At 45.1% G+C, this 27,308-nt stretch overlaps 1 protein-coding gene across 4 annotated transcripts in view; it reads right to left on the bottom strand.

Moving 5' to 3' along the window:
* Nucleotides 1–27,308, bottom strand: part of tcf12 (transcription factor 12) — a 182,944-nt gene that overhangs the window by 124,631 nt on the left and 31,005 nt on the right. For all 4 annotated transcript variants that reach the window (XM_061881865.1, XM_061881874.1, XM_061881881.1 and 1 more), the window contains 2 exons: nucleotides 16,785–16,858; nucleotides 2,277–2,379 (listed from right to left, as the gene is read on the bottom strand). In XM_061881865.1, the coding sequence (XP_061737849.1) occupies nucleotides 2,277–2,379; nucleotides 16,785–16,858 (177 nt within the window). The remainder of the gene's footprint in view (nucleotides 1–2,276; nucleotides 2,380–16,784; nucleotides 16,859–27,308) is intronic.

The following is a 27,308-nucleotide window of genomic DNA, read 5'->3' as shown; positions in this document are numbered from 1 at the left end:
AGGGGAGGAGGAGGAGGATTATGAGTGGGTTTGAGTTGCATTTGGGGTTGCGTTTGCTCCAGTATTATTGTTTTGATGGTTTTATAGAGTACTTGGTACTTAATTTTATTTTTCCTGTATCCTGCTTTATTTAAAACTTGGAATATTGTAGCCTTTATTTTATTTAAGTGACACTATTATTGTTCTGTTTTGATGGTGGGTTTTATACTTGAGTACTTGGTACCATAATTCTATTTTTCCCGGTGGGCTGCTACATTTGAAAACTTTATTTATTTTCAGTATTGGTATTCTATTTGACAATTGTTGCACTACTGCCATGTTGAGGCCTTGTTGATCTCTTGTCTTTTGATAGTCTTGTTTTTTTGTTTGTATGTTTACAATAGCTTTTACATTTAAAGTTTTTAGACAAAAAAAAATACTGGACAGTAACAATTGTAACCAAATAATGGCCTGGTGCAGGCTGGTGCAAAAATAAATAAAAGCCTTGTGCAAATAACCGCTTGCTTCTTTTAAACACCCGTCTCCAAAAATGATTTTGTGAAATAAATGCCGGGCTACTATTTGGTAATAGCTTGATATCAAGCATCTCCAACATCCCACCCTGACATCCCTCATCTAGCTGACACAAGGAATAAAAACACATTAGGTGATTACAGTACATCCCTCCATCCATCCATTTCCTACCGCTTGTCCCTTACACTTCCCATGTGGATAATAATTACGATGCTAAATGTGGGCCACATTCCATTGTAGAAGTCAAACAACATCAAGTACATCAAGTCGTACGGATAGTTAGTCAATTTCACCCACATAAAAATGAGACAACGAGAAATATGTTCAAAATGTTGCATCCTTTTTAGTTTTGATAAATGTTACACAAAACCCCTTGCAATCCATAGTTCTGATTATCAAATGCAACCTTGTTGTAGCTTTGAAGTATATTGCAGTGGACGTTAGTCTCTTAGACAGAGTGTGACAGCTCGTTGGCTCAGGTGCTGTCACATATTGTATCAAAACAATGAGGACAGCCTTCTCCATATATTGCACTATAAACATTATCTATGCAGTTTCCACCGATTTGTCAGGGCTTGACATTTTTGGTTAATAAGACGATCGCGGCACAAATGGGTGGAGTTTTGACACTTATGACAAAAACAAATACATAGTCAGCCCAAACATAACAACATATCCCTGGTAGGAACACTGTCATATCTAAGTTCTCTGGATTAGTATTGTCCTTATTCATTTGGTAGATATTGGTTTTAACATTTTATGATTTAATCAGGGTGCAAGTAATCCACCAATCTTTGCAAATAAAATGATTTATAGGATAAATCCCAAACCCAGTCATGATAAGCAACAGGCATGTTTACTATCAAGCAGACTGGCTCTGATATATCACTGCAACAGACACATATTTTGCAGCTCATACACAAAATAAAAGGCACAGTGTGGTTTATGCACATGTTCCACAAAAATACAACAAAGTTAATGTTTCATCTATTTGTGGACTAATCACTTTGCGAGGGTCCCCAGCTCTGAGGCTATTATTAATGACATAACGAACAGAAATGTGGTTAGCCATAAAACTCTTAAACAAGTGTGGGACAACATGCAGCTTTTAAATGTCAAATCAATACTTCATAGTAAAAAAATAAAATCATACAAAGGACATCTTCAGGATTTTCACATGCCTTCCAAGAGGATGAAAGCACATTTAAAGTATGGTTCCTATTGTAGAAGTGGATTTTATCAACACTAAAATGTATATCATGAATAGTCAAAATTGAAAAAGGAGACACCATTTTTGCGGGTGATGAAGAAATACACATCTCAGACAACCAAGTAATGGTACAATGCCAAGCCAAATGCCGCATTTAATGATTTAGAATAGCTTTTGTGTTAAGCATATGTGGTCTGCAATACAATAGACTTGTTTAACCCCTCATGCCACATCCTCCACCCTGTTTACAATGTTACTAGCTTAGGGAGGTTGTGACGGTCAGGAGAGCTTCTTATGATGGAAAGCTATACTGATGGTGTGACTTCTAGCCTGGGGGAGGGTCAAGAGAGAGTTACAGAAAGGGAAGGGGATTAACGGAGGGAATAAAGACAGCAGGAGAGGGTAAAAAATATCCAAGTAGCCTGGACCCTCAGTTCTGCTACCTCCAGATGAATGATGTGCCCTAACGCCATTAAGGCTTTTATTTTAACACCATGTCTTTCCACTACCAAAGGGCATGACAAGAGTGATTTGAAAAGAATCACTTACTTACCCATTATGTTGGAGTTCATAAAAGGTGTTGGGGACAATCCTTCATGGCATACTAATCGACTGTCACTCAAAGGATCGCCATAATGAGGGCTGTCTGTGAAAGCCTGGGGGAAGAGATCAGAATATTTAGCACATTATTAGGCAACATCACTAATTAAAACCTATAGTCCTAATTAATATTAGAAGGGGTACAAAACACGTTTGTTGCAAAAATCAGTTGTGTATGCTCTTCGTGGTGGAAAACATAAGTGCATCCTTTTCTCTGAAGTAGGTGGTATGTATACATCACATATTCCCAACAAGTCAGTTTGCGTTTCGATGTGCTTACATTGTTTTACATCATCCAACACACCACTAAAACTATTAATTTAGCATTTTCAGAGGTATTTTTTACCATTGAAGGCAAAAAGGAGAAATACGATGATGATAAACCTGAAAATGGACCCTATTGTGCAGTGATGACTGAAAAAAGATCTTTCCATCTGAATTACGATTCTGATTTAATCCAATTCTAAATCAATTTCTAATTTTCAATAATCTATTTTTGACGTATTCCAATTTTAAATTGATGTGGAGTTTTCAACAATCATTTTTAAAATAAAAGTAAAAAAGACTTCTATGGAAATACATATGGAATACCAGTCAGTTTGCGTTTCGATGTGCTCACATTGTTTTACATCGTCCAACACACCACTAAATCTATTCATTTTGTATTTTGAGAGCTATTTCTCACGAGTAAAGGCAAAAGGAGAAATATGATGATGAACAACAGTTTTCCCTCGCCCCGGCGCGGGTCACCGGGGCCCCCCTCTGGAGCAAGGCCCGGAATTGGGGCACGATGGCGAGCACCTGGTGGCCGGGCCTGTTGCCCATGGGGCCCGGCCGGGCACAGCCCGAAGAGGCAATGTGGGTTCCCCCTCCAATAAGCTCACCACTCATGGGAGGGGCCATAGAGGTCAGGTGCGTTGTGAGCTGGGCGGAAGCCGAAGGCAGGGCACTTGGCGGTCCGATCCTCAGCTGCATAAGCTAGCTCTTGGGACTTGGAATGTCACCACTCTGTGGAGTAAGGAGCGTGAGCTAGTGCGCCAGGTGGAGAAGTTCCAGCTGGATATAGTCGGACTCATTTCAACGCCAAGGGCTCTGGAACCAGTTCTCTTGAGAGGGGTTGGACTCTCTTCCACACTGGCGTTGCACGCAGTGAGAGGCTACGGGTTTGGGTAGCAATTCTTGTTGCCCCCCACGGCTCAAAGCCTGCACGTCGGAGTTCAACCCAGTGGACGAGAGGGTAGCCTCCCTCCGCCTTAGGGTGGGAGGATGGGTGAAGTGAAGTGAATTATATTTATATAGTGCTTTTCCTGACTGTTGTTTGTGCTTACACACCAAACAGCAGTTCAGAGTACCCACCCTTTTGGGATACACTCGAGGGAGTACTGGAAAGTGCTCCCTCGGGTGATTCCCTTGTCCTACTGGGGGACTTCAACGCTCATGTTGGCAATGACAGTGAAACCTGGAGAGGCGAGATTGGGAAGAATGGCCCCCCGGATCTGAACCCGACTGGTGTTTTGTTATGGGACTTTTGTGCTTGTCACAGATTGTCCATAACAAACACCATGTTCAAACATAAGGGTGTCCATATGTGCACTTGGCACCAGGACACCCTAGGCCGCAGTTCCATGATCGACATTGTAGTTGTGTCATCGGGTTTGCGACCTCATGTTTTGGACACTCGGGTGAAGAGAGAGGTGGAGCTTTCTACCGATCACCACTTGGTGGTGAGTTGGCTGCGATGGTGGGGGAGGATGCCGGACAGACCTGGAAGGCTCAAACGCATTGTGAGGGTCTGCTGGGAACGTCTAGCAGAGTCTCCTGTCATAGAGAGTTTCAAATCCCACCTCCCGAAGAACGTTGAACATGTCACGAGGGAGGTGCGGACATTGAGTCCGAGTGGACCATGTTCCGCACCTCTATTGTTGAGGCTGCTGTTTGGAGCTGTACCCACAAGGTAGTTGGTGCCTGTCGCGGCGGTAATCCTAAAAACCCCTGGTGGACACCAGCGGTGAGGGATGCCGTCAAGCTGAAGAAAGATTCCTATACGGTTCTTTTGATTCATAGGACTCCAGAAGCAGTGGAGAGGTAGAGACAGGCCAAGCAGGGTGCTGTTTCAGCAGTCGCGAAGGGAAAAACTCGAACTTGGGAGAAGTTCGGGGAAGCCATCTAAAACGACTTCCGGACGTCTTCGAAGCAATTCTGGACCACCATCCGCCGCCTCAGGAAGGGGAAGAAGTGCACTGTCAACATCGTGTATGGTGAGGATGGTGTTCTGCTGACCATGACTGCCGTTGTTGTGTATTGGCGGAGAGAATACTTCGAAGACCTCCTTAATCCCACCAACATGTCTTCCTATGAGGAGGCACTTCCTGAGGATCTAGGATGGGCTCTCCTATTTCTGGAGCTGAGGTCGCTGAGGTAGTTAAAAAGCTCCTCGGTGGCACAAGTGAGGCAAGAGTGGATCGTGAGGTCGACAGAATAGAATAGAGTTTTATTGTCATTATTGCAATGAACAGGTTCAAAGAACAACGAAATTGGAGCAGCTCCTCCTAAAGTGCATATACAATATGGTAGTATAAATAGTAAAAAAAAAGAAAAAAAAGATAGAGATGATATGTATATGTATCCACACAGATGCATATCTGCATGCATATGAATACATATGCACACATACATAAAACATTATTGCACATTGTAGTCCGAAAAAATAGAAAAACATTTAAACATTACACATGAGGACATGATGGACATATTGTGCTCACTCAGTGCCTGTTTAATGCTACTATGGCTCTTGGGTAAAAGCTATTTTTTAGTCTATTGGTGCTCGCTTTTAGCACCCTGTAGCGTCTGCCTGAGGGTAGCAGTTCCAGGTGGCTGTGCCCGGGGTGGAATGGGTCTTTCAGGATGCTCTGTGCTTTCCTGAGACAGCGGGAGCTGTACAGGTCAGCCAGGGGGGGTAGGGGGGCATCCGATTAACTTCTGGGCGTTCTTTATGACTCTCTGGAGCGCCGTTCTCTCTGCGGCCGTGCAGCTGCTGAACCACACGCAGATGCAGTAGGTCAGGATGCTCTCAATGGAGCACCGGTAGAAGGACACCAGCAGTTCCTGTGAGAGGTGGTTGTTCCTGAGTATTCTCAGGAAGTGCAGTCTCTGGTGTGCCTTCTTGATGGTAGCCGTGGTGTTGGTGCTCCAGGATAGGTCGTCGGCCAGGTGGACTCCCAGGGAGCGGAAGTCGGAGACCCTCTCCACACAGTCACCACTGATGATCAGGGGCAGGATGTCCGTTTTTTTCCTCCTGAAGTCTATGACCAGCTCCTTGGTCTTGGAGGTGTTCAGGGCCAGGTTGTTGACTTTGCACCAATCCGACAGCTTCTCCACCTCATCCCGATATGCAGCCTCGTCTCCCTCCGAGATGAGCCCCACTACGGTGGTGTCATCCGCAAATTTGATGATGGAGTTGCTGGAGTGGGCAGGTGTGCAGTCGTATGTGTAGATGGAGTAGAGAAGGGGGCTCAGCACGCAGCCTTGTGGAGAGCCGGTACTGAGGTGCAGGCTGGATGACATGTGGCGACCCAACTGCACCCGCTGGGGGCGGTTGGATAAGAAGTCCTTAATCCACATGCAGATGGAGTTCGAGAGACCCAGGTCTGACAGTTTGGACACCAGTCTATCAGGAATAATGGTGTTAAATGCCGAACTACAATCCACAAAAAGCAGCCGCACGTAGCTCCCCCCGTCTCCAGGTGACCCAGGGAGGAGTGTAGGGCTGTGGCGATGGCGTCCTCTGTGGACCTGTTGGTTCTGTAGGCAAACTGGTGTGGGTCGAGCTCGGGAGAGAGGACTGAGTTGATATGGGTCCGTACCAGCTTCTCGAAGCACTTCATAGCTATAGGTGTAAGTGCAACTGGACGGTAGTCATTCAGACATCTGACAGAGTTCTTCTTCGGCACCGGGATTATTGTGGAGGTCTTCAAGCATGATGGGATGACGGCCTGGGAGAGGGACTGGGTGAAGATCTTCGTAAATACTCCGGCCAGCTGGTCTGCACAGTCTCTTAGTACCTGTCCCGGGACTCCATCTGGGCCCGTAGCCTTCCTTGGGTTCACTGCCTTCAGCGTGCGTCTCACCTCATGCTCCTCCAGTATAAGGGTGCAGCTGCTGTGGATGTTGGGTGGGAGTGTTGTGACGGCTGCAGGTGTTTTTCTCTCAAATCGGGCGAAGAAGCTGTTTAACTCCCCCCTTCGAGAGGCGTCGCCGTCAGGCGAAGGGTTACTGGGTCTGAAGTTGGTCATGTCTTTTATTCCTTTCCATACCTCCTTGGTGTTGTTGCTCTGCAGGTGGGCTTCCATTTTCCTCCTGTGTTCGGCTTTTGCCTCTCTGATGGCTCTCTTCAGATTGGCTCTGGCAGCACTGTAGAGTGCCAGGTCCTGCGCTTTGAAGGCACTGTCTCTCTCTTTGAGTAAGCCCTGGACTGTTTTTGTCATCCAGGGCTTCCTGTTGGGGTAGACTCGGATGTGCTTGTCCACTGTGACAGTGTCTATGCAGTGTTTGATGTACCCCAGGACTGCTTCTGTGTACTGCTCCAAGTCTGGTTTTTCAAAAACTGACCAGTCTGTTGTATCAAAGCAGTCCTGCAGCTGTTCCATGGCTCCCTCCGGCCATGTTTTGACCGTTTTGGTTGTGATAGGAGCACTTTTTCTTATTGGTGTGTAAGCTGGCAAAAGGAGCAGGGATATGTGGTCAGACTTGCCTAATTGGGGAAGTTGTTTGGATCTATATCCTTTTTTTATGTTGGAATAGACTTTGTCCAGTGTGTTAGCTCCCCTCGTAGCACACTTCACATGCTGGTGAAGTTTGGGGAGCACTTTTTTCAGGTCGACATGATTAAAGTCCCTCGCTATGATGTGGATGCCGTCGGGATATTTGTTCTGTTGTGCACTGATTGTATCGTGCAACAGAGCTAGTGCCGTGCTAGCGTTAGCATCGGGAGCTATATACACGTTTGTGATCAGGACAGCAGAGTGCTCCCTGGCTAGATGGAAGGGTCGGCATTTAACTGTAAAATATTCCAGATCTTGGGAACAGTGGCTGTTAACTACCTTTGAATCAGAAGTCCACTTGTTGTTTAGGTAAGTTAGCAGTCCACCCCCACGCCGCTTGCCGGAAGACTCTGCGTTTCTGTCCTGTCTGTGTGCTGTGTGACCGGTTAGCTCCATGCTAGCGTCAGGGATTGAGGACGTTAGCCAGGTTTCCGTAAACAATAGGGCACAGCTATCCATCACAGTGTTTTGTGCTACACGGAGCCTCACCTCGTCCATCTTGTCCTCTTCACCATGAGGAGCGAGCGACCTCGCATTAGCCAGGAATAGACTTGGTATCGCTGGTCTGTTTGGGTTCATTTTTAGTCTGGCTAACACGCCGCCCCTTCGGCCACGGCGTCTTCGCCTCCGCCTCCTCCTCGCCGGGCACAGTAGCCATGGAGCTCCAGGGCTACGTGCTAACTCCTCCGGGATGTTGTGTCGGCTTGTAAAATCCACCGAAATAGTCTGCTCAGACCGCAATCCAATCTCCAACAAATCGTTTCGGCTGTACATAACCTTCGCCCAGCAAGTTGCTGACTGGGCTAGTAATAAACTATATAAAAACAATAAAAACAATGCACCTAAGGGGAGAGCCTGAAACGTCGCGTCCATGCGCGCCGCCATCTTGACTACGACAGGCGGATCGGTGCGGCGTCTTCAGTAATGCGGACGCTGTATCGAATCGTTGTGGTGAAGAAGGAGCTGAGCCGGAAGGCAAAGCTCTCAATTTACCGGTCGATCTACGTTCCTATCCTCACCTATGGTCATGAGCTTTGGGTTATGACTGAAAGGACAAGATCACGGGTACAAGCAGCTAAAATGAGTTTCCACCGGGAGCGGGGTTCTCCCTTAGAGATGTGGTGAGAAGCTCTGCCATCCGGGAGGAGCTCAAAGTAAAGCCGCTGCTCCTCCACATCGAGAGGAGCCAGATGAGGTGGTTCTGGCATCTGGTCAGGATGCCACACGAACGCCTCCCTAGGGTGGTGTTTCAGGCACATCTGAATGGTAGGAGGCAACGGGGGAGACACAGGATACGTTGGGAAGACTATGTCTCCCGGTTGGCCTGGGAACGCCTCGGGATCCCCAGTGAAGAGCTGGACAAAGTGGCTGGGGAGAGGGAAGTCTGGGCTTGCCTGCTTAGGCAGCTGCCCCGCGGCCCGACATCGTATAAGCAGAAGAAGATGGATGTATGGATTGAAGTTAAAAAAAAGTAATAAAACATTTTTTTTAAGATACAATTTTTTAAAATAAATTTTTAGGCCATCTCTGCGCTTACTCGCTGCATATATACGTAACACGTCAGCAGCCAAGAGGAGCTTTTGTAACCTGTTTTAAAAAGGTTATATAATAATTGTATATGAAATAATATAGTCCTGGGTTCAATGCCGGGATCAGGATCTTTCTGTGTGGAGTTTGCATGTCTTCCCTGTGACTGCGTGGGTTCCCTCCGGGTACTACGGCTTCCTCTCACTTCCAAAGAAATGCACCTGGGAATAGGTTGATTGGAAACACTAAAGTGGCCCTCGTGTGTGAATGTGAGTGTGAATGTTGTCTGTCTATCTGTGTTGGCCCAGCGACTTGTCCGGGGTGTGTCCCGCCTTCCGCCCGATTGTAGCTGAAACAGGCACCTGCGCCCTCCGTGACCCCAAAGGGAATAAGCGGTAGAAAAGGGATGGATAATATATTGCAAAAATCCTCACCTTAATAATCGGAATCAAATCTAATAGTGAGTTGTTGTATGATTCACATCCCTAATATTGTGACACACCTTGTCCTTTATTTGTTGATGTTTAACCTTGGATCGAATTAATTCACTTTACATTACTTCCAATAGGGAACGTTGTTTTGCAAAGTGAACAAATCTGAAGCATCCTAAAATGTTTTATGGTCAACTTTATTGCAGGTTCCACTGCATATTTTAAATGTAATGTGCCTTTCTGTGTTGCGCTGATTTTTGATTCGACAACTTTTTGTGTAGAAAAAGTGTAATTCTCCTTACTGTTGTTTCACAGAAGGGGGTGAATCCAAAAGATGCAATCCGACCTCATTCGTGGGTGCCTGCAGCTTAAAAAAATTGCTTTTTTTTCTCTTGCAGCTTAACAGTACCTTTTCTTGACAGTAATCTGTTTCACAGGCTTAGGTCTAAATATCGGCCACAGTATGGTTTTTCAAAACTTGGGTTTCCAAATAATAAAAGACACTCTGTTACAGCGCTAATCCCTAGCCCTGTTAAAATGTTTATGTGCTTCAGTCAAACACATCTTACCAAGCTGCATTAGCTTCCACCAGGGAGATCACAGGCAGCAATTGGCTTCCATTTCTGCAGACTTATTTTGGAGAACTTGTACCCTTTGCAATAAATATTCTAAAAATCAATCTTAATATCCATTTTTGTTTTTTTGAGTGGATTGTGACGGAGGAATTTAAAAGGTTGTGCTCTGCGTGGAGGGAATCCTCAAAGGTTACCGATTGTGCTGCTGCCAGGCCACGCACACTGTTATTCTCACCCTGAACAGACAATCAGTACGTGTCCGTGCACTGAATTAGTCAGATTTCTCAAATAGTTTAGCTATAAATTAGCCTCCTATAGCCCACCTTAATCTGATGGCGTTAGGTTTTTGAAAAGTCGGATTAACACACCTGGATGATGCAAATGGAAACCAAATCTCTCAAGGGGGGTGTGTGGCACGACAGGACACTTACAGGACACTTAGTATTGCGCATGCGCCTGTCTCAAGGCACGGGAAACAAGCCGGAAGCAAAATACCGTTTAATAAAAACATAGCAACAATTGTAAATAGAGGAGACTGTTTATTTGCTTCAAAAATTAAAAGAACAAAACATTTTGAAGTGCATCCATGGTAGAAAAAAGAAACAGATTTATTTAAGAAGGTACCTAAGGAAATATGAAATGCCGGCTAAATTCGGACTCCTGAACAAAATACGAATGAGATGTGGGCCTACCGAGGATGTCGTAGTGGTTTGTGTTGTGGTTTGTGCAGCCCTTTGAGACACTAGTGATTTAGGGCTATATAAATGAACATTGATTGATTGATTGATTGATTGATTGATTGAAAGATAATGAAGCAGGTATATTAAAGGCGAATAATAAAGTGTACACAAACCTCTTCATGCTGCATTTGTGCAAGACAACTGAATAACTTTCCGCACAACTGGCAAGATAGTCAAGAACAATAGCAACCTTCCTCTAGATCAGAGGTGTCAAACTCAAATACAGAGTGGGCCAAAATTTTAAACGGAACAAAGCCGCGGGCCAAGGTTGAACAAATTCCATCCATCCATCCATCCATCATCTTCCGCTTATCCGAGGTCGGGTCGCGGGGGCAACAGCCTAAGCAGGGAAACCCAGACTTCCCTCTCCCCAGCCACTTCGTCTAGCTCTTCCCGGGGGATCCCGAGGCGTTCCCAGGCCAGCCGGGAGACATAGTCTTCCCAACGTGTCCTGGGTCTTCCCCGTGGCCTCCTACCGGTTGGACGTGCCCTAAACACCTCCCTAGGGAGGCGTTCGGGTGGCATCCTGACCAGATGCCCGAACCACCTCATCTGGCTCCTCTCGATGTGAAGGAGCAGCGGCTTTACTTTGAGTTCCTCCCGGATGGCAGAGCTTCTCACCCTATCTCTAAGGGAGAGCCCCGCCACACGGCGGAGGAAACTCATTTCGGCCGCTTGTACCCGTGATCTTATCCTTTCGGTCATGACCCAAAGCTCATGACCATAGGTGAGGATGGGAACGTAGATCGACCGGTAAATTGAGACCTTTGCCTTCCGGCTCAGCTCCTTCTTCACCACAACGGACCGGTACAACGTCCGCATTACTGAAGACGCCGCACCGATCCGCCTGTCGATCTCACGATCCACTCTTCCCTCACTCGTGAACAAGACTCCTAGGTACTTGAACTCCTCCACTTGGGGCAGGGTCTCCTCCCCAACCCGGAGATGGCACTCCACCCTTTTCCGGGCGAGAACCATGGACTCGGACTTGGAGGTGCTGATTCTCATTCCGGTCGCTTCACACTCGGCTGCGAACCGATCCAGCGAGAGCTGAAGATCCCGGTCAGATGAAGCCATCAGGACCACATCATCTGCAAAAAGCAGAGACCTAATCCTGCGGTTACCAAACCGGAACCCCTCAACGCCTTGACTGCGCCTAGAAATTCTGTCCATAAAAGTTATGAACAGAATCGGTGACAAAGGACAGCCTTGGCGGAGTCCAACCCTCACTGGAAATGTGTTCGACTTACTGCCGGCAATGCGGACCAAGCTCTGGCACTGATCGTACAGGGAACGGACCGCCACAATAAGACTGTCCGATACCCCATACTCTCTGAGCACTCCCCACAGGACTTCCCGAGGGACACGGTCGAATGCCTTCTCCAAGTCCAAGTCCAAAGGTTGAACAAATTAACCTTTTAATAGGCACCCAAACAAGTTTTGCATTAAATATTGAATAAGCAAGGCTTGTATAACTTTAGTGACATGCAAAATCCAGTTTCAAATAATAACAACAATAATAAAAACAAATATCAATGGCATATCAAATAAAATTTAAATAAAAAGTGAAATGCCTTTACTTATATTTGCAATCTTCTGAGGTAAATATAAAAAAATGTCCACAGGCTAATAATAAATTTGAAAATAAAATAACAATAATGAATAAACCAAACATTCAAGCCTTGAAGTAGCAAGAGAAAATGCATGAATAAAACGTTAATTATTGGTCAGTTTGCTGGAAGTTTCCCGGAAGGGTTAGTGCTGCAATAGATTCTGGGTATTTGTTCTGTCGTGTTACAATGCGGATGTTCACCCGAAATGTGTTTGTCATTCTTGTTTGGTGTGGGTTCACAGTGTGGCGCATATTTGTAACAGTGCTAAAGTTGTTTATACGGCCACCCTCAGTGTGACCTGTATGGCTGTTGACCAAGTATGCCTTGCATTCACGTGTGTGTGTGTGTGTGTGTGTGTGTGTGTGTGTGTGTGTGTGTGTGTGTGTGTGTGTGTGTGTGTGTGTGTGTGTGTGTGTGTGTGTGTGTGTGTGTGCGTGTGTGTGTGTGTGTGTGTGTGTGTGTGTGTGTGTGTGTGTAAGCCACAAATATTACGTGACGCGCTGTTAGTATGGAGGAAAAGCGGACGTGACAACAGGTTGTAGAGAACGCTAAAGGCAGTGCCTTAAATGCATGCCCCCAATATAGTTGTCCAGGTGGAAATCGGTAGAAATTCGGGAGAATGGTTGCCCTGAGAGATTTTCGGGAGGGGCACTGAACTTCGGGAGTCTACCAGGAAAATTAGGAGGGTTGGCAAGTATGAGTATTAGCGGTGAATGCGGTGTTACAGCGGCACCGAAGCTGTATAACACCGGCAGGCCAGCTCTAATGCTAAATTGATATTGCCTCAAGGGCCAAATTAAATTACACGGCGAGCCAGATTTGGCCCGCGGGCCAGAGTTTGACACCCATGCTCTAGATGTTAGTCGGGGCACAAATGTTTTTTTCCTTCAGATTTAAAACTCCTTCCATCAATCCACAGAGTCTTTTGGATGAACTTTGAGACAGTCAGAAGTTTTGTTTCCATGATTTTCATCTGAAAATTCCGACGAAAAAACTCTTCCGCTGGTCTTTCATTGCATCCAATCTGCATCCGCCCCAATTTATTCTTGGTGGCGCAATGTCCGGAGCGTAATCCAAAATCCTTTTCTGCTTTTTATTTTCTGCTATTTAACATCAACATAGCTGTAAGAGACATAATATTTGTAATCTGTGTCAGTATTACAACAGACATCACTTAAAACAAGTTGTAAGGATCCGCAAATGGATTGTGTGACATCATAAGGCAACCGAAAGAGGAATTCATTTATCTGCGCTAAAAGGAAATCGCACCCTCCAGTGCACGAGAGGCACATGGCGTATGACAATAGTCACGTTAGAAAGAGCGCATGGACACTTTAACTTCAGACATATGTGTGAAAATACAAAAAAAACTAACTACCTGAGAAATCAGACTAATTTAGTGCATGGAAACTTAGTGACTGACAACAACAGTCAGTACAATGACACACAAATACATACAAGATTATAGCACACAACAAACACAAACAGCATTTCCTCTCCACTGCAGCAGAACCAGGAAAATATGTCAAACCACTGACATAATTAACTAAAAAAAGGAAAAAAAAACCCTTCTCATGATGGATGATTTAATCATTCTTTAACATGTTGTCTTTAATTGTGATAACTGTCAGTGTTAAGCGGGAAAAGGCAGTGGGGAAAGTTAATGGTCATTGTTATGTTTGCTCCTTCGGAATTGTTTGATCATCAATCACAGATCCCTCTTCATTCTCAAACACTGGTGGCCTACATCCGCACAAGATGCTAACACATGCTGTCATCGCTATGCCCCGGGGGCGACACTAGCACTTGTAGCTAATAAACTGTTAGATCACTGCAGCATTATGCAGGCAGCAGGCAAAAGCTAATCCCCCCCAACCCCTGCCTTTCAATCACTTGGACCTTGTTTAACAACTTTAAGTATTACATCCCAGGTGAGTGTGTGACTGCCGCTTAGGCTGCAATGGTGTGGTCATGATGAATGCGTGCAGGGTCAAGAATCAAGCCAGGGCAAGGCACCAGGAGACATAGGAGGTTATCGTGCTGTGACGGCGGGCACAGTCTTGGCTGTCAGAAAGCAAGCCTACAACCACAGCTGCCCAAGATACAGCAGCTGGCCGGAAGCCAAGGTCAGCAGGGCAGGACTAGGGACTGTTCACAGTCGACTGATCACATACTTGTGTCTCTTTGACTCAAACAAGCGCTGAGAACCTCTGAATTCCCTTTGAGGCAGACAAAGCACAGTTCTCTGTGCTTTACTGTCCAAATCCCTGATCTTTGAGCAACATTGATGTGTTTAGTACAATTAGGTGTATAAAGTCATATTCAGCTACATGAGAGATTTAAAGAAATGTACTAAAAGTTTCAATGTGATCTTGCATTTTTAAGTGCTGTATGTCACAATTAACTATGGAATAATTTAACATTCCCAATAGAGTATTTCCTGGGGTTTTCTAGGATATGCCATTCAAGTCTTTAAAATGTGCTTTATTTTTTTCTAGGCTATGTATAACAACCCTGTATCAATGCCGGCTGCCTTTGCAGCTGTGTATATGAGTGTGAGTGTACCCATCTTCTGATGGCGTAAACAGCTGTCTGCTGGATGATGTTGTGCCTTGCAATGTCACAAACACTCATTTATATGCACCTGGGGCAAATATATCCCGAGCGTCTCTGTCTTATAATTCAAATCGAGCTGCCAGTGTTACCATAGCCTGTAGATGTTCATTCGGGAAGGGCACAGAGGGATAAACAAGGCGCAGCGGCCAAAGAAGTGCTGACATTTAACTGAAGTCTGATAGAAAGTGACAGGGGACTGACATTCAATGAAATTCATATAGGACATAAAAAGCAACCAATGTGTGAGGGGCAAACAAACAGAAGGAGAGAACTGTTCACACTTACACTTGCACTCTGCTTTCAATATTGACGTTTGTTCATAAGAACTCAATCACTGAATCCAAAAGCTCCCTGGCACACAGTAGCTATTGTCAGGGTCAGATGTTCTAACCGAGGGGTATTTTAAGTTTGGCATAGTTAGCATCTCCTCATGAATACAGTGCAGTAGGAACATTCCCTATTCTCCAAAAAACAGATTTTTTGGGAAAATATTCTGTTGCGTATTTTTATTTTTTTTTTGGTCACTCCTGTTTACTCACTTAAATTGGAACTGAAATCTATCCAATGGGTCATAATATGATTTACTTTAAAACATTTCGTTGTAGTCTACATAACATTTAATGATGGGGCTTTGGTCAAAAATGTACATAGATTTTATTTTACAGAACATCTTCAAGCCACTTTCTGACTGTCTCTTCAGAATGTGCGGTTTTATTAACGTGCCAAAGTCCTCCGTCAGGCCACATCCTAATCAGCTATGCCGTAGTTTTTATGTACTTTCATATCGAGTCCACTGACTGACATAGTTAGAACTATGAGCTACTACACTCTGCAGCGCAGAATTTTATCATCCATGTGCATGTACGAGTCAGTCTGTCCAACTACAAGTGGATCTGAATTTTTTTTTTTTATTGATTACAGTTGGATAAAACTGCAGCCAGTCACTAACATACTTTGCCATGCACAAAGGTAATACTACTTGGACAAACTGCCTGAAATGCTTCGGGACGTTTCAGAGATTTTGAGTCATTTTGCGCTGCAAATGGTTTAATTGCATTATTTAGATGAATAATGATGATGGACAAATCCACATTAACGTGTTAATTTACATATAACAATAAAATTTAAAGTACTTGAATCATTGAACTTTGACACCTCTCCTTAAAACTGAAACTGGCTTAGCATGTTTTAAATTCCCTTCTTCCCAAACAGCTTTATCTACCATGGAGTCTTTTTTTCCTCTCCCAGGTGATTTATCCCCACAGTGAAGCTTTTGCAAAAACAGCTTGAATCTGCATAGCCAAATAAACTGTCTAAAATACAGTTACTTTTTGGTGGTACAGCACGTTTGGTTGCTCAACACCATTAATCAGCAAAAAAACATGTCCTATGTTAGCATTTCACTAGAGATTCTCACTTATAAAGGCAAAATGGGTGTTTTAGCTAACTTTCGGTTTATGTGACATCATTCATTCATTTCCTGTTGTAGTGACGTCCGTGTATGAAGCTATCACTCTGTAAAGAACAACCTGTAGGCTCAATGTGCACAAATAAATAGCTCAGCTCTGACAGCAATGTGTTTATAAAAGTTTAGATTGGGGTATGATGTTTGAAATGGGGAAAGACGTTAACGTCACTTGTCTTTATGTTAGCATTTAGGCTACCTGGCAGCTTCCCCGGAAACTGAGCAGTATCACCATGAGTCTATCAAAGTGCAGTAATCAATGAAAGGTTTTACAATCATTAAAATTTGAAACGGTAATACTGAGGTGGCAACTTGTCCAGGGTGTACACCGTCTACCGCCGGACTGTAGCTGAGATCGGCTCCAGCACCCCCCGCAAGCCCGAAAGGAATAAGCGTTAGAAAATGGATGGATGGAATACAAACCGTAATTTTACAGTGGTTTATCATTACTACTGGTCATTGTTAAATCTTTACAAAAGATCTCAATGGCTTCAGACCACCTCAATACTTCCATAATACTGTACAACATTCAAGCTTTCTTGTCACACAAAACACAGTATATATATTACAGGTCCGACACTGGTCAATATATCACCTACATGTGATGACTGTTAAATGATTTGCTGCTAAGCAGAAAGGGCATTCAGAATGTGTTAAGGCGTGGGTCATCTTACCCGTGAGGGCTCGTACGAAGGACTCGACTCGCCACCTGCAGCCCAAGATGCTTGGTTGGTCCGCTCATCCAAACCTGTCAACGAAGGACAAGCACAACTCGGTCAACAATTCAGGAAAACTCATGTGCTCCAATGTGTATATGCCAAGATCCTACTTTGCGGTAGCCTGCAGAACCAGTAGAGTTTACGCTGGAAACCCCAGTATTTTAAATTTCCACTAGATGCAACCTATCCCAGCAGACTTTCTGTAAGAGGCAGAGTACTTGCTGGACTGGTCGCCAGTCAATCACTGGGTAACAACCATTCACACTCACATTCAAAGAACCAGCCATGAGGTACTATACCACTTTAGTAAATATTACAGATGGCCCGATACCAGTTTTTCATGTTCAATACGTTGTGTATCTAAAGTTTCGAAAACAGCTTTGGCTTCAATGTCTGCCGTGGCTCCCCTTTTTTCTTAGCACTACTATACAGTAAAAAAACAAGTCTGCATACACTTTTACATGATGCTTTTGCAATTTTTTTTTGTGTTAGTTTAAATGTCTAATGCTGCTACTGCTGCCCCTTAAAACACTTGCATCACAAACAATTACCCACAGCTATTTTGCCTTCTTTGTACCTAAAATAGCTCCATACAGCTGACACAACGCTTAACTCATGCTCAAACAACTATTGGTAACTAGCTAATGTGCTACAGTGCGTTATAGCCATCATATTGTGCAAAAACAAATTGGGCTATTATGCATTTATGTCCTCTTAGATCAGAGGAGTCATTGTTACAATGATAATAGCCGGAAATTGGTCCCCAAAGCAAAAACAGACTAGGAAATAAGTTTTACAATATTTATTTGAATAGTACACTAGAGTAGTGTACAAACCCCATTTCCATGAGTTGGGAAATTGTGTTGGATGTAAATATAAACGGAATACAATGATGTGCAAACCCATATTCAATTAAATGCACTACAAAGACAAGATATTTGATGTTCAAACTGATAAGCTTTATTTTTTTTTTTTGCAAATAATAATTAACTTAGAATTTCATGGCTGCAAAATCTGCCAAAGTATCTGGGAAAGAGCATGTTCACCACTGTGTTACATCACCTTTTCTTTTGACAACACTCAATAAACGTTTGGAAACTGAGGAAACTAATTGTTGAAGCTTTGAAAATGGAATTATTTTCCATCTTTGTTTTATGTAGAGCTTCACTCGTTCAACAGTCCAGGGTCTCCGCTGTCGTATTTTACGCTTCATAATGCGCCACAAATTTTCGATCGGAGACAGGTCTGGACTGCAAGCGGGCCAGGAAAGTACCCGCACTCTTTTTTTACGAAGCCACACTGTTGTAACACGTGCTGAATGTGGCTTGGCATTGTCTTGCTGAAATAAGCAGGGGCGTCCATGAAAAAGACGGCGCTCAGATGGCAGCATATGTTGTTCCAAAACCTGTATGTACCTTTCAGCATTAATGGTGCCTTCACAGATGTGTAAGTTACCCATGCCTTGAGCACTAATGCACCCCCATTCCATCACAGATGCTGGCTTTTGAACTTTGCGTCGATAACAGTCTGGATGGTTTGCTTCCCCTTTGGTCCGGATGACACGATGTCGAATATTTTTAAAAACAATTTGAAATGTGGACTCGTGAGACCACAGAACACTTTTCCACTTTGCATCAGTCCATCTTATATGATGTCGGGCCCAGAGTAGCCGGCGGCGTTTCTGGATGTTGTTGGTAAATGGCTTTCGCTTTGCATAGTAGAGCTTTAACTTGCACTTACAGATGGAGCGACCAACTGTATTTAGTGACAGTGGTTTTCTGAAGTCTTCCTGAGCCCATGTGGTGATATCCTTTAGAGATTGATGTCGGTTTTTGATATAGTGCCGTCTGAGGGATCGAAGGTCACGGTCATTCAATGTTGGTTTCCAGCCATGCCGCTTACGTGGAGTGATTTCTCCAGATTCTCTGAACCTTGTGATGATATTATGGACCGTAGATGTTGAAATCCCTAAATTTCTTGCAAATGCACTTTGAGAAACGTTGTTCTTAAACTGTTTGACTATTTGCTCACGCAGTTGAGGACAAAGGGGTGTACCTTGTCCCATCCTTTCTTGTGAAAGGCTGAGCATTTCATGGAAGCTGTTTTTATACCCAATAATGGCACCAACCTGTTCCCAATTAGCCTGCCTACCTGTGGGATCTTCCAAATAAGTGTTTGATGAGCTTTCCTCAACTATATCAGTACTTATTGCCACCTTTCCCAACTTCTTTGTCACGTGTTACTGGCATCAAATTCTAAAGTTAATGATTGTTTGCAAAAAAAAAAATGTTTATTAGTTTGAACATCAAATATGTTGTCTTTGTAGCATATTCAACTGAATATGGGTTGAAAATGATTTGCAAATCATTGTATTTTGTTTGTATTTACATCTAACACAATTTCCCAACTCATATGGAAACAGGGTTTGTATAAGAATAATAAAGAACAAGAAAAAGCTGCAACAAAAAGCACCACTGAGGATACAAAAACAAAAAAGTAAGAAAGCACAAACAATATTTGCGAAGCCACAATCTAATTAACGCCAGGCCAGAAAACTAAACAAAAAAATGTGTTGTGGCTTCCAGGAGTAAGACAAGTAATGGAGTGGCCGTTTCTGCAAAGCGCATACCGAGGCTTGCTTCATGTAGGCGAAGAGCCAGAAATTATGACGTTTCAAGCCTCGCTGCCAGAACGCCACGTGAACCGCTTGAGGACATGGTTAAGATTTTTCCGGTAGATTCAACAACATCTAAACCGTCCAAGTGCCATTGAAAATGTGGGCTATGGAGAGGTGCGGTCCATTCGGAATCATAATAGATGATACAAATAGTTTATAAAATGCCCAAAATCTAAGAATAACAGCGCATGACATTAAATTTGACAGCAAACCTAATCAAAGCCATTTACCGCTCCACAGCAATATAAAATAGCACTACTTCAGTCATGTTTAAAAAGTCCTTTGGTAGAGTAATGGTTTATGCATCTGCGGTTTCTTCCACATTATGTGGGTTCGATTCTTGGCAACGTCAGTTCTCAAATATACTTGTAACGATCTGTCACTTACTTTCTGATAGTTTTTCGTGTTTTGTACTTTGTTTCCTGTTCAGTGCTCTTATTTTGTCATACTTCCTGTTTACTCCGCTGAGCACTGTTTTTGTCACACTCGCCGTTGATTGGCAGCGGTCCTCAGCTGCGGTCAATCAACAGGTCTATTTATGTTTCACTCGAGCACTCCTCAGTGCTCGAAGTTAAAACTATGTTGGGAACATCTCCATGCAAGACTGCTTTCTGTTTATATCTTTTACTTTGATGAAATTAAAATCATCTTACCTGCTTTCTGCTCTCCTGGATTTTTGCATACTTGAGGTCACACAACTGCAGCCATGCGACATCCTAACAGTAACTTCGAGCCAGAAAATTGTGACCTCGCGAGAATCCCTGTCGGCAATCCTCAGCCGACGTTCTGGACCGCACAATTCCTGGAGGACTTGAAGGCCAGGTTTGTGCGGTCCCAGCCTACAGACGCGGACCCTCTCCCCGCGGCAACGCCACCGGCTTCGGCTCTCCGACCGGCGCGTCCCCCGCCGCCATCTCTCCTCTCGGCTCAACGGCTGGCTACGGCTCTCCGACCAGCACGTCCGCCACTTCCTGCATGCCTCGCGGCTCCCGCGGCAACGCTACCGGCTACGGCTCTCCGACCGGCGCGTCCCCCGCCGCCATCCTTCCTCTCGGCAACGCTGCCGGCTACGGCTCACCGACCGGCGCGCCCGCCTCCTCCTTCACGTCTCGCGGCTCCTGCGGCTCCGTCGCCGACTGCGGCTCTCCGACCGGCACGTCCGCCGCCGCCATCCTTCCCGTCGTCTGCTGAGCTGCTTCTCCCTGCTCCTACGCAGCTTCCAGCGGCTGCTCCCCGGCTGCTCTTTTTGCCAGCTCCCGCTCTCTTTTTTGGTCCGCCGAGAGCTCCAGTGGAGCCCACAGTGAGGTCGCTTTTGTCCTCCTGCTGGGACTTGGCACGGGACGTGTCTTCGTCCCTCCTCCTGGTCCCCTCCCGCCCGTCCCTGGTTTTCGCACCGGGGGACTCCGACGAGCAGGCACGTTTTCCCGCATGTGTGAACGGTGTCTGGCAGCCACCTAGTGGAGGGGGGCCCACTATACACTGCGGTGCAGCCAGGCACACACCGCTGTCATCCCCGCCAGCGTCTCCTTCCACGGAGACATCTACGTCCCTAGCGGGCTTTCGCACAGCTCCAACGCCGGCTCCACGCCTAGCCCCAACGCCGGCTCCACGCCTAGCCCCAACGCCGGCTCCACGCCTAGCCCCAACGCCGGCTCCACGCCGAGCCCCAACGCCGGCTCCACGCCGAGCCCCAACGCCGGCTCCACGCCGAGCCCCAACGCCGGCTCCACGCCGAGCCCCAACGCCGGCTCCACGCCGAGCCCCAACGCCGGCTCCACGCCGAGCCCCAACGCCGGCTCCACGCCGAGCCCCAACGCCGCCAAGAGCAGCACCACGCCGGGCTTCGTCACCGCCGGCATCCGCTATTCCTCGGCCAGCATTTGCTGCTCCTCGCCCGGCGTCATCTGCCGCTTTCACGCCGCCGATGACATCTGCAACAATCACGCCTCCGATGACGCCTGCCGCTTCAACGCCGCCGATGACGTCTGTTGCTTCCACGCCGTTGATGACGTCTGCCGCTTTCACGCCGCCGATGACGTCTGCCGCTTTCACGCCGCCGATGACGTCTGCCGCTTTCACGCCGCCGATGACGTCTGCCGCTTTCACGCCGCCGATGACGTCTGCCGCTTTCACGCCGCCGATGACGTCTGCCGCTTTCACGCCGCCGATGACGTCTGCCGCTTTCACGCCGCCGATGACGTCTGCCGCTTTCACGCCGCCGATGACGTCTGCCGCTTTCACGCCGCCGATGACGTCTGCCGCTTTCACGCCGCCGATGACGTCTGCCGCTTTCACGCCGCCGATGACGTCTGCCGCTTTCACGCCGCCGATGACGTCTGCCGCTTTCACGCCGCCGATGACGTCTGCCGCTTTCACGCCGCCGATGACGTCTGCCGCTTTCACGCCGCCGATGACGTCTGCCGCTTTCACGCCGCCGATGACGTCTGCCGCTTCCACGCCGTTGATGACGTCTGCCGCTTCCACGCCGTTGATGACGTCTGCCGCTTCCACGCCGGCACCAACATCGGCTCCTCAGCCGCCTCCTGCAGAGGTATCTGTTTTGGCTGCAGCCCCCGCCGCTTTGTCTGCTGTCTCCGGGCCTGCTTCAGCGCGCCCGCCTCCACGTCAGCCGCGGATGTGGCCGTGCCCTGGGCGTCCTCCTCGCGGGATGCACTCGTCTCTTTTTCGGCCAATGATGTGGCTGTTCCGTGGCCGCCCGCCCCGCCAGTTCCAGCGGCGCTCTACGCGCCGTCGCCACCTGACTTTCCCTCGCTGGCTGCGGGGACACGAGGTTTGGCGACCTTCCACCAAATCCTCCTTCCATCCTCCCTTACTTTGTGGACATCTTTTTCCATTTTTCTTTTCCAGGGAACACCTGGTATCTGTTCCTTGAGGGGGAGGTCCTGTAACGATCTGTCACTTACTTTCTGATAGTTTTTCGTGTTTTGTACTTTGTTTCCTGTTCAGTGCTCTTATTTTGTCATACTTCCTGTTTACTCCGCTGAGCACTGTTTTTGTCACACTCGCCGTTGATTGGCAGCGGTCCTCAGCTGCGGTCAATCAACAGGTCTATTTATGTTTCACTCGAGCACTCCTCAGTGCTCGAAGTTAAAACTATGTTGGGAACATCTCCATGCAAGACTGCTTTCTGTTTATATCTTTTACTTTGATGAAATTAAAATCATCTTACCTGCTTTCTGCTCTCCTGGATTTTTGCATACTTGAGGTCACACAACTGCAGCCATGCGACATCCTAACAATACTAGTGTAATTTATCCCTGTAAACATTAAGTTTAACAAGGTAACACATGTTGAATTTATTCCCACTTAAACAACCACCAGAAATCAATATCTGGATGATGAAGAGGTTGTGTCAAAAAAAAAAAAAATCACCTAACATAGAAAATAAAAATGACCTAAATGTCTCCTGTTCTGAACATCAGTGTCCGAGTTACATTACAGTTTGTTCTTTCTCTTTAAGACCATATGCAATTTTTCCAAGGAGATAGAAAACTTTACACAACCTGCCATACCATATAATAGTATCATGTTGGCAAACTACAAACACACACAATACATTAAAAAATATATTTTACACATAAATACACATTACTTTTGACCGTATATATATATATATATATATATATATATATATATATATATATACATATATATATATATATATATATATATGTATAGGGACGGCGTGGCGCAGTGGAAAAATGGCCGTGCGCAACCCGAGGGTATATATATATATATATATATATATATATATATATATATATATATATATATATATATATATATATATATGTAGGGGTTTCACGGTGGCAGAGGGGTTAGTGCGTCGGCCTCACAATACGAAGGTCCTGCAGTCCTGGGTTCAATCCCAGGCTCGGGATCTTTCTGTGTGGAGTTTGCATGTTCTCCCCGTGAATGCGTGGGTTCCCTCCGGGTACTCCGGCTTCCTCCCACCTCCAAAGACTTGCACCTGGGGATAGGTTGATTGGCAACACTAAATTGGCCCTAGGGTGTGAATGTTGTCTGTCTATATGTGTTGGCCCTGCGATGAGGTGGCGACTTGTCCAGGGTGTACTCCGCCTTCCGCCCGATTGTAGCTGAGATAGGCGCCAGCGCCCCCCGCGACCCCAAAAGGGAATAAGCGGTAGAAAATGTATATATATATATATATATATATACATATATATATATATATATATATACATATATATACATATACAAAGGGAATAAGTGGTACTAAATGGATGGATGGATGGGATATATATATATATATAAATTTACATATACATACATATACACACATATATATAGAATATATAACTACATAAATATAAGTGTATGTATATGTATATATATATATACATATATATATATATATATATATATATATATATATATATATATGGGGTTTGTATATATATATATTTGTATATATATATATATATATATATATATATATATATATATATATATATATATATATATATATACAAACCCGTTTCCATATGAGTTGGGAAATTGTGTGAGATGTAAATATGAACGGAATACAATGATTTGCAAATCCTTTTCAACCCATATTCAATTGAATGCACTACAAGGACAAGATATTTGATGTTCAAACTCATAAACTTTATTTTTTTTTTGCAAATAATAATTAACTTAGAATTTCATGGCTGCAACACGTGCCAAAGTAGTTGGGAAAGGGCATGTTCACCACTGTGTTACATCACCTTTTCTTTTAACAACACTCAATAAACGTTTGGGAACTGAGGAAACTAATTGTTGAAGCTTTGAAAGTGGAATTCTTTCCCATTCGCAGGGCCAACACAGATAGACAGACAACATTTACTCTCACATTCATACACTAGGGCCAATTTTAGTGTTTAGTGCATGTCTTTGGAAGTGGGAGGAAGCCGGAGTACCCGGAGGGAACACACGCATTCACGGGGAGAACATGCAAACTCCCCACAGAAAGATCCCGAGCCCGGGATTGAACCCTGACTACTCAGAACCTTCGTATTGTGAGGCAGACGCACTAACCCCTCTTTTACCGTGAAGCCCCTCGCCTGCTGCAAAATATCAAATAGTTTTCTCCTTCGCTGTGTACTTTTAGTGTGGGGACAAATGCATCTGGCTCCAATATTGTCCACACCTGTCTCCATCTAAACACTGCAGTGCGCTCTTAAAAGCACGCTGGGAAGTGAGGGAAAATGACGTTCAAACAAGCACTTGGCTCTGTTTACAAAGCAAAGTCGGTGTCATTGGTCCACCATGATTATCCAGCCAAACATCGCTAGTGCGCATGGGCCTGACTTCGTGTTGCCGAAAATGCATTAATAAATTACGTTTTTTCGGTAATAAAAAAATTAAACACTATTCTATCGGAAATTATTATTGTACCGTTTACTGTTAAATCCCTCGTCTATTGACAAGTAAAAAGTAAAGTCACCGTCACGGCATGATCTTGCCGCAAATGTTGGTCAATTTTTTGGGGCATAACGGCGTAAGACAAGGGTGGTCGCGGCATTTGCCGTGGTAAAATTCGAGCCCTGTATTTAGTATATAATATATACTCTGTTTTACATGAAAAAGCACATGTCATGTGTAAATTATTGAATGACGAGGCGCTTCATACACAATTTTACCCGAAACATATTCCTGGCCACGTCATGCTTTGTCACTGATAAGAATATTGGGACAAATTTCCCCTCCAACTTTTGGTGGTTCTTGTGGCGTGCGTCCTTGTACTTGTATTGCAGAGCATAGGCTATTGGCTTCAAATCCCTATTGTAGTTGATATTGTAGTATAGTTTTTAAATTTTTGTTTTGATGATTGAAAAAGTGTTTAATATGCTAAACTTCAGCATAATAATAGGTGACTGTTACAAAATTATGCTGATAGTCAAAAATGTTACATAATACAACACATAATAGTTATACTTCAATGAAAGCTTTTTTTATTCTGGAAATTCCTTGTGTTACTCAAGGTATTACTATTTATATGGTGCTGGGATACCCATGATTTCAGCCTTTCAAAGTTACCTCATGGACAACAAATTTTCGACCTCGGTATTTGTCAAATCCTACTAAGGCCCTGATGATAGCAGACTTCTGAAAATTACATACCAGATCAAACTGCCCTGCCTTAAGACTACCTTTTAGTACAAAACATTTTCAAGGATTCGAGGAACTTTTTAATACTTTATATTTGAAATTATGCCCTGTGAATCGATATTGCAAAATTGAAAAGATAACGATCCATCCATCCATCCATTTCTACCGCTTGTCCCTTTCGAGGTCGCTGGAGCCTATCTCAGCTGCAATCAGGCAGAAGGCGGGGACATCACATCACATCACTCTAAATGTATAGAATATAAAGTTCACAAACATAAAGAGGGATCCTCGTGCACCAGGCCAATCTTTCCTTTTCTCTAAACTAAAACTTGGGAAATGCATAGAGTGTTCTGGGCTTCACTGAAGAAATTATTTTATTTCACAATTCCTTCAGAGAAAAAAGGCCTGGTTATGCGTGTGTATAGCAGTATGTGTGCTGTATATAGTGTGTTGATATGAGTGGCAAAAGGCATTTTTAAGTTCAGCTTTTTTTTGAGGAACGTTAACGTTATGTACTTGTTGAAACCCGGGGCTGATAATGTGTCACCGGCACATTTGACTCCGTTTTGAAAGAGAAAACGCACGGTTACTAATTTGGAAATATGCGTTACGGACAGAAATATCTCAGGTTGGTGTCATAATGGATCAATGTAGTCGTACCCGATAAAGCTATATAAATATATTTATATTTGAGTGACGCTTTAGTATAACTAAACGTTATGAAGGTGCTGGAATATTTCATGCTATTATTCACAGGCAGCCTATAATGAATCCTTTATTATTCACAACAGAAACGTGTACAATATCTGATCCAGTTCTGATCTGATGAGTTACATTTCTGTTATTTTTGTTGTGTTTTACAACTCAGACCATCCATCCATCCATCTTCTTCCGCTCATCCGAGGTCGGGTCACGGGGGAAGCAGCCTAAGCAAGGAAGCCCAGACTTCCCTCTCCCCAGCCACTTCGTCCAGCTCTTCCCGGGGGATCCCGAGGCGTTCCCAGGGCAGCCGGGAGACATAGTCTTCCCAACGTGTCCTGGGTCTTCTCTGTGGCCTCCTACTGGTCGGACGTGCCCAAAATACCTCCCTAGTGAGGCGTTCAGGTGGCATCCTGACCAGATGCCCGAAACACTTCATCTGGCTCCTCTTGATGTGGAAGAGCATCTGCTTTACTTTGAGCTCCTCCAGGATGACGGAGCTTCTCACCCTATCTCTAAGGGAGAGCCCCGTCACCCGGCGGAGGAAACTTATTTCGGCCGCTTGTACCCGTGATCTTGTCCTTTTGGTCCTGACCCAAAGCTTAGAGCATAGGTGAGGATGGGAACCTAACTCGACCTGTATATTGGGAGCTTTACCTTCTGGCTCAGCTCCTTGTTCACCACAACGGATCGATACAGCGTCCGCATTACTGAAGACGCCGCACCGATCCGCCTGTCGATCTCACGATCCACTCTTCCCTCACTCGTGAACAAGACTCCAAGGTACTTGAACTCCTCCACCTTGGGCAAGATCTCCACCCCAACCCGGAGATGGCACTCCACCCTTTTCTGGGCGAGAACTATGGACACGGACTTGGAGGTGCTGATTCTCATGCCAGTCGCTTCCCACTCGGCCGGGAACCGATCTAGTGAGAGCTAGAGATCTTGGCCGGATGAAGCCATCAGGA

Source organism: Nerophis ophidion, linkage group LG02 (assembly GCF_033978795.1).
Source record: "Nerophis ophidion isolate RoL-2023_Sa linkage group LG02, RoL_Noph_v1.0, whole genome shotgun sequence".
In the NCBI taxonomy this organism is placed as follows: domain Eukaryota; kingdom Metazoa; phylum Chordata; class Actinopteri; order Syngnathiformes; family Syngnathidae; genus Nerophis; species Nerophis ophidion.
This window is presented reverse-complemented; position numbering and strand designations above follow the sequence as displayed.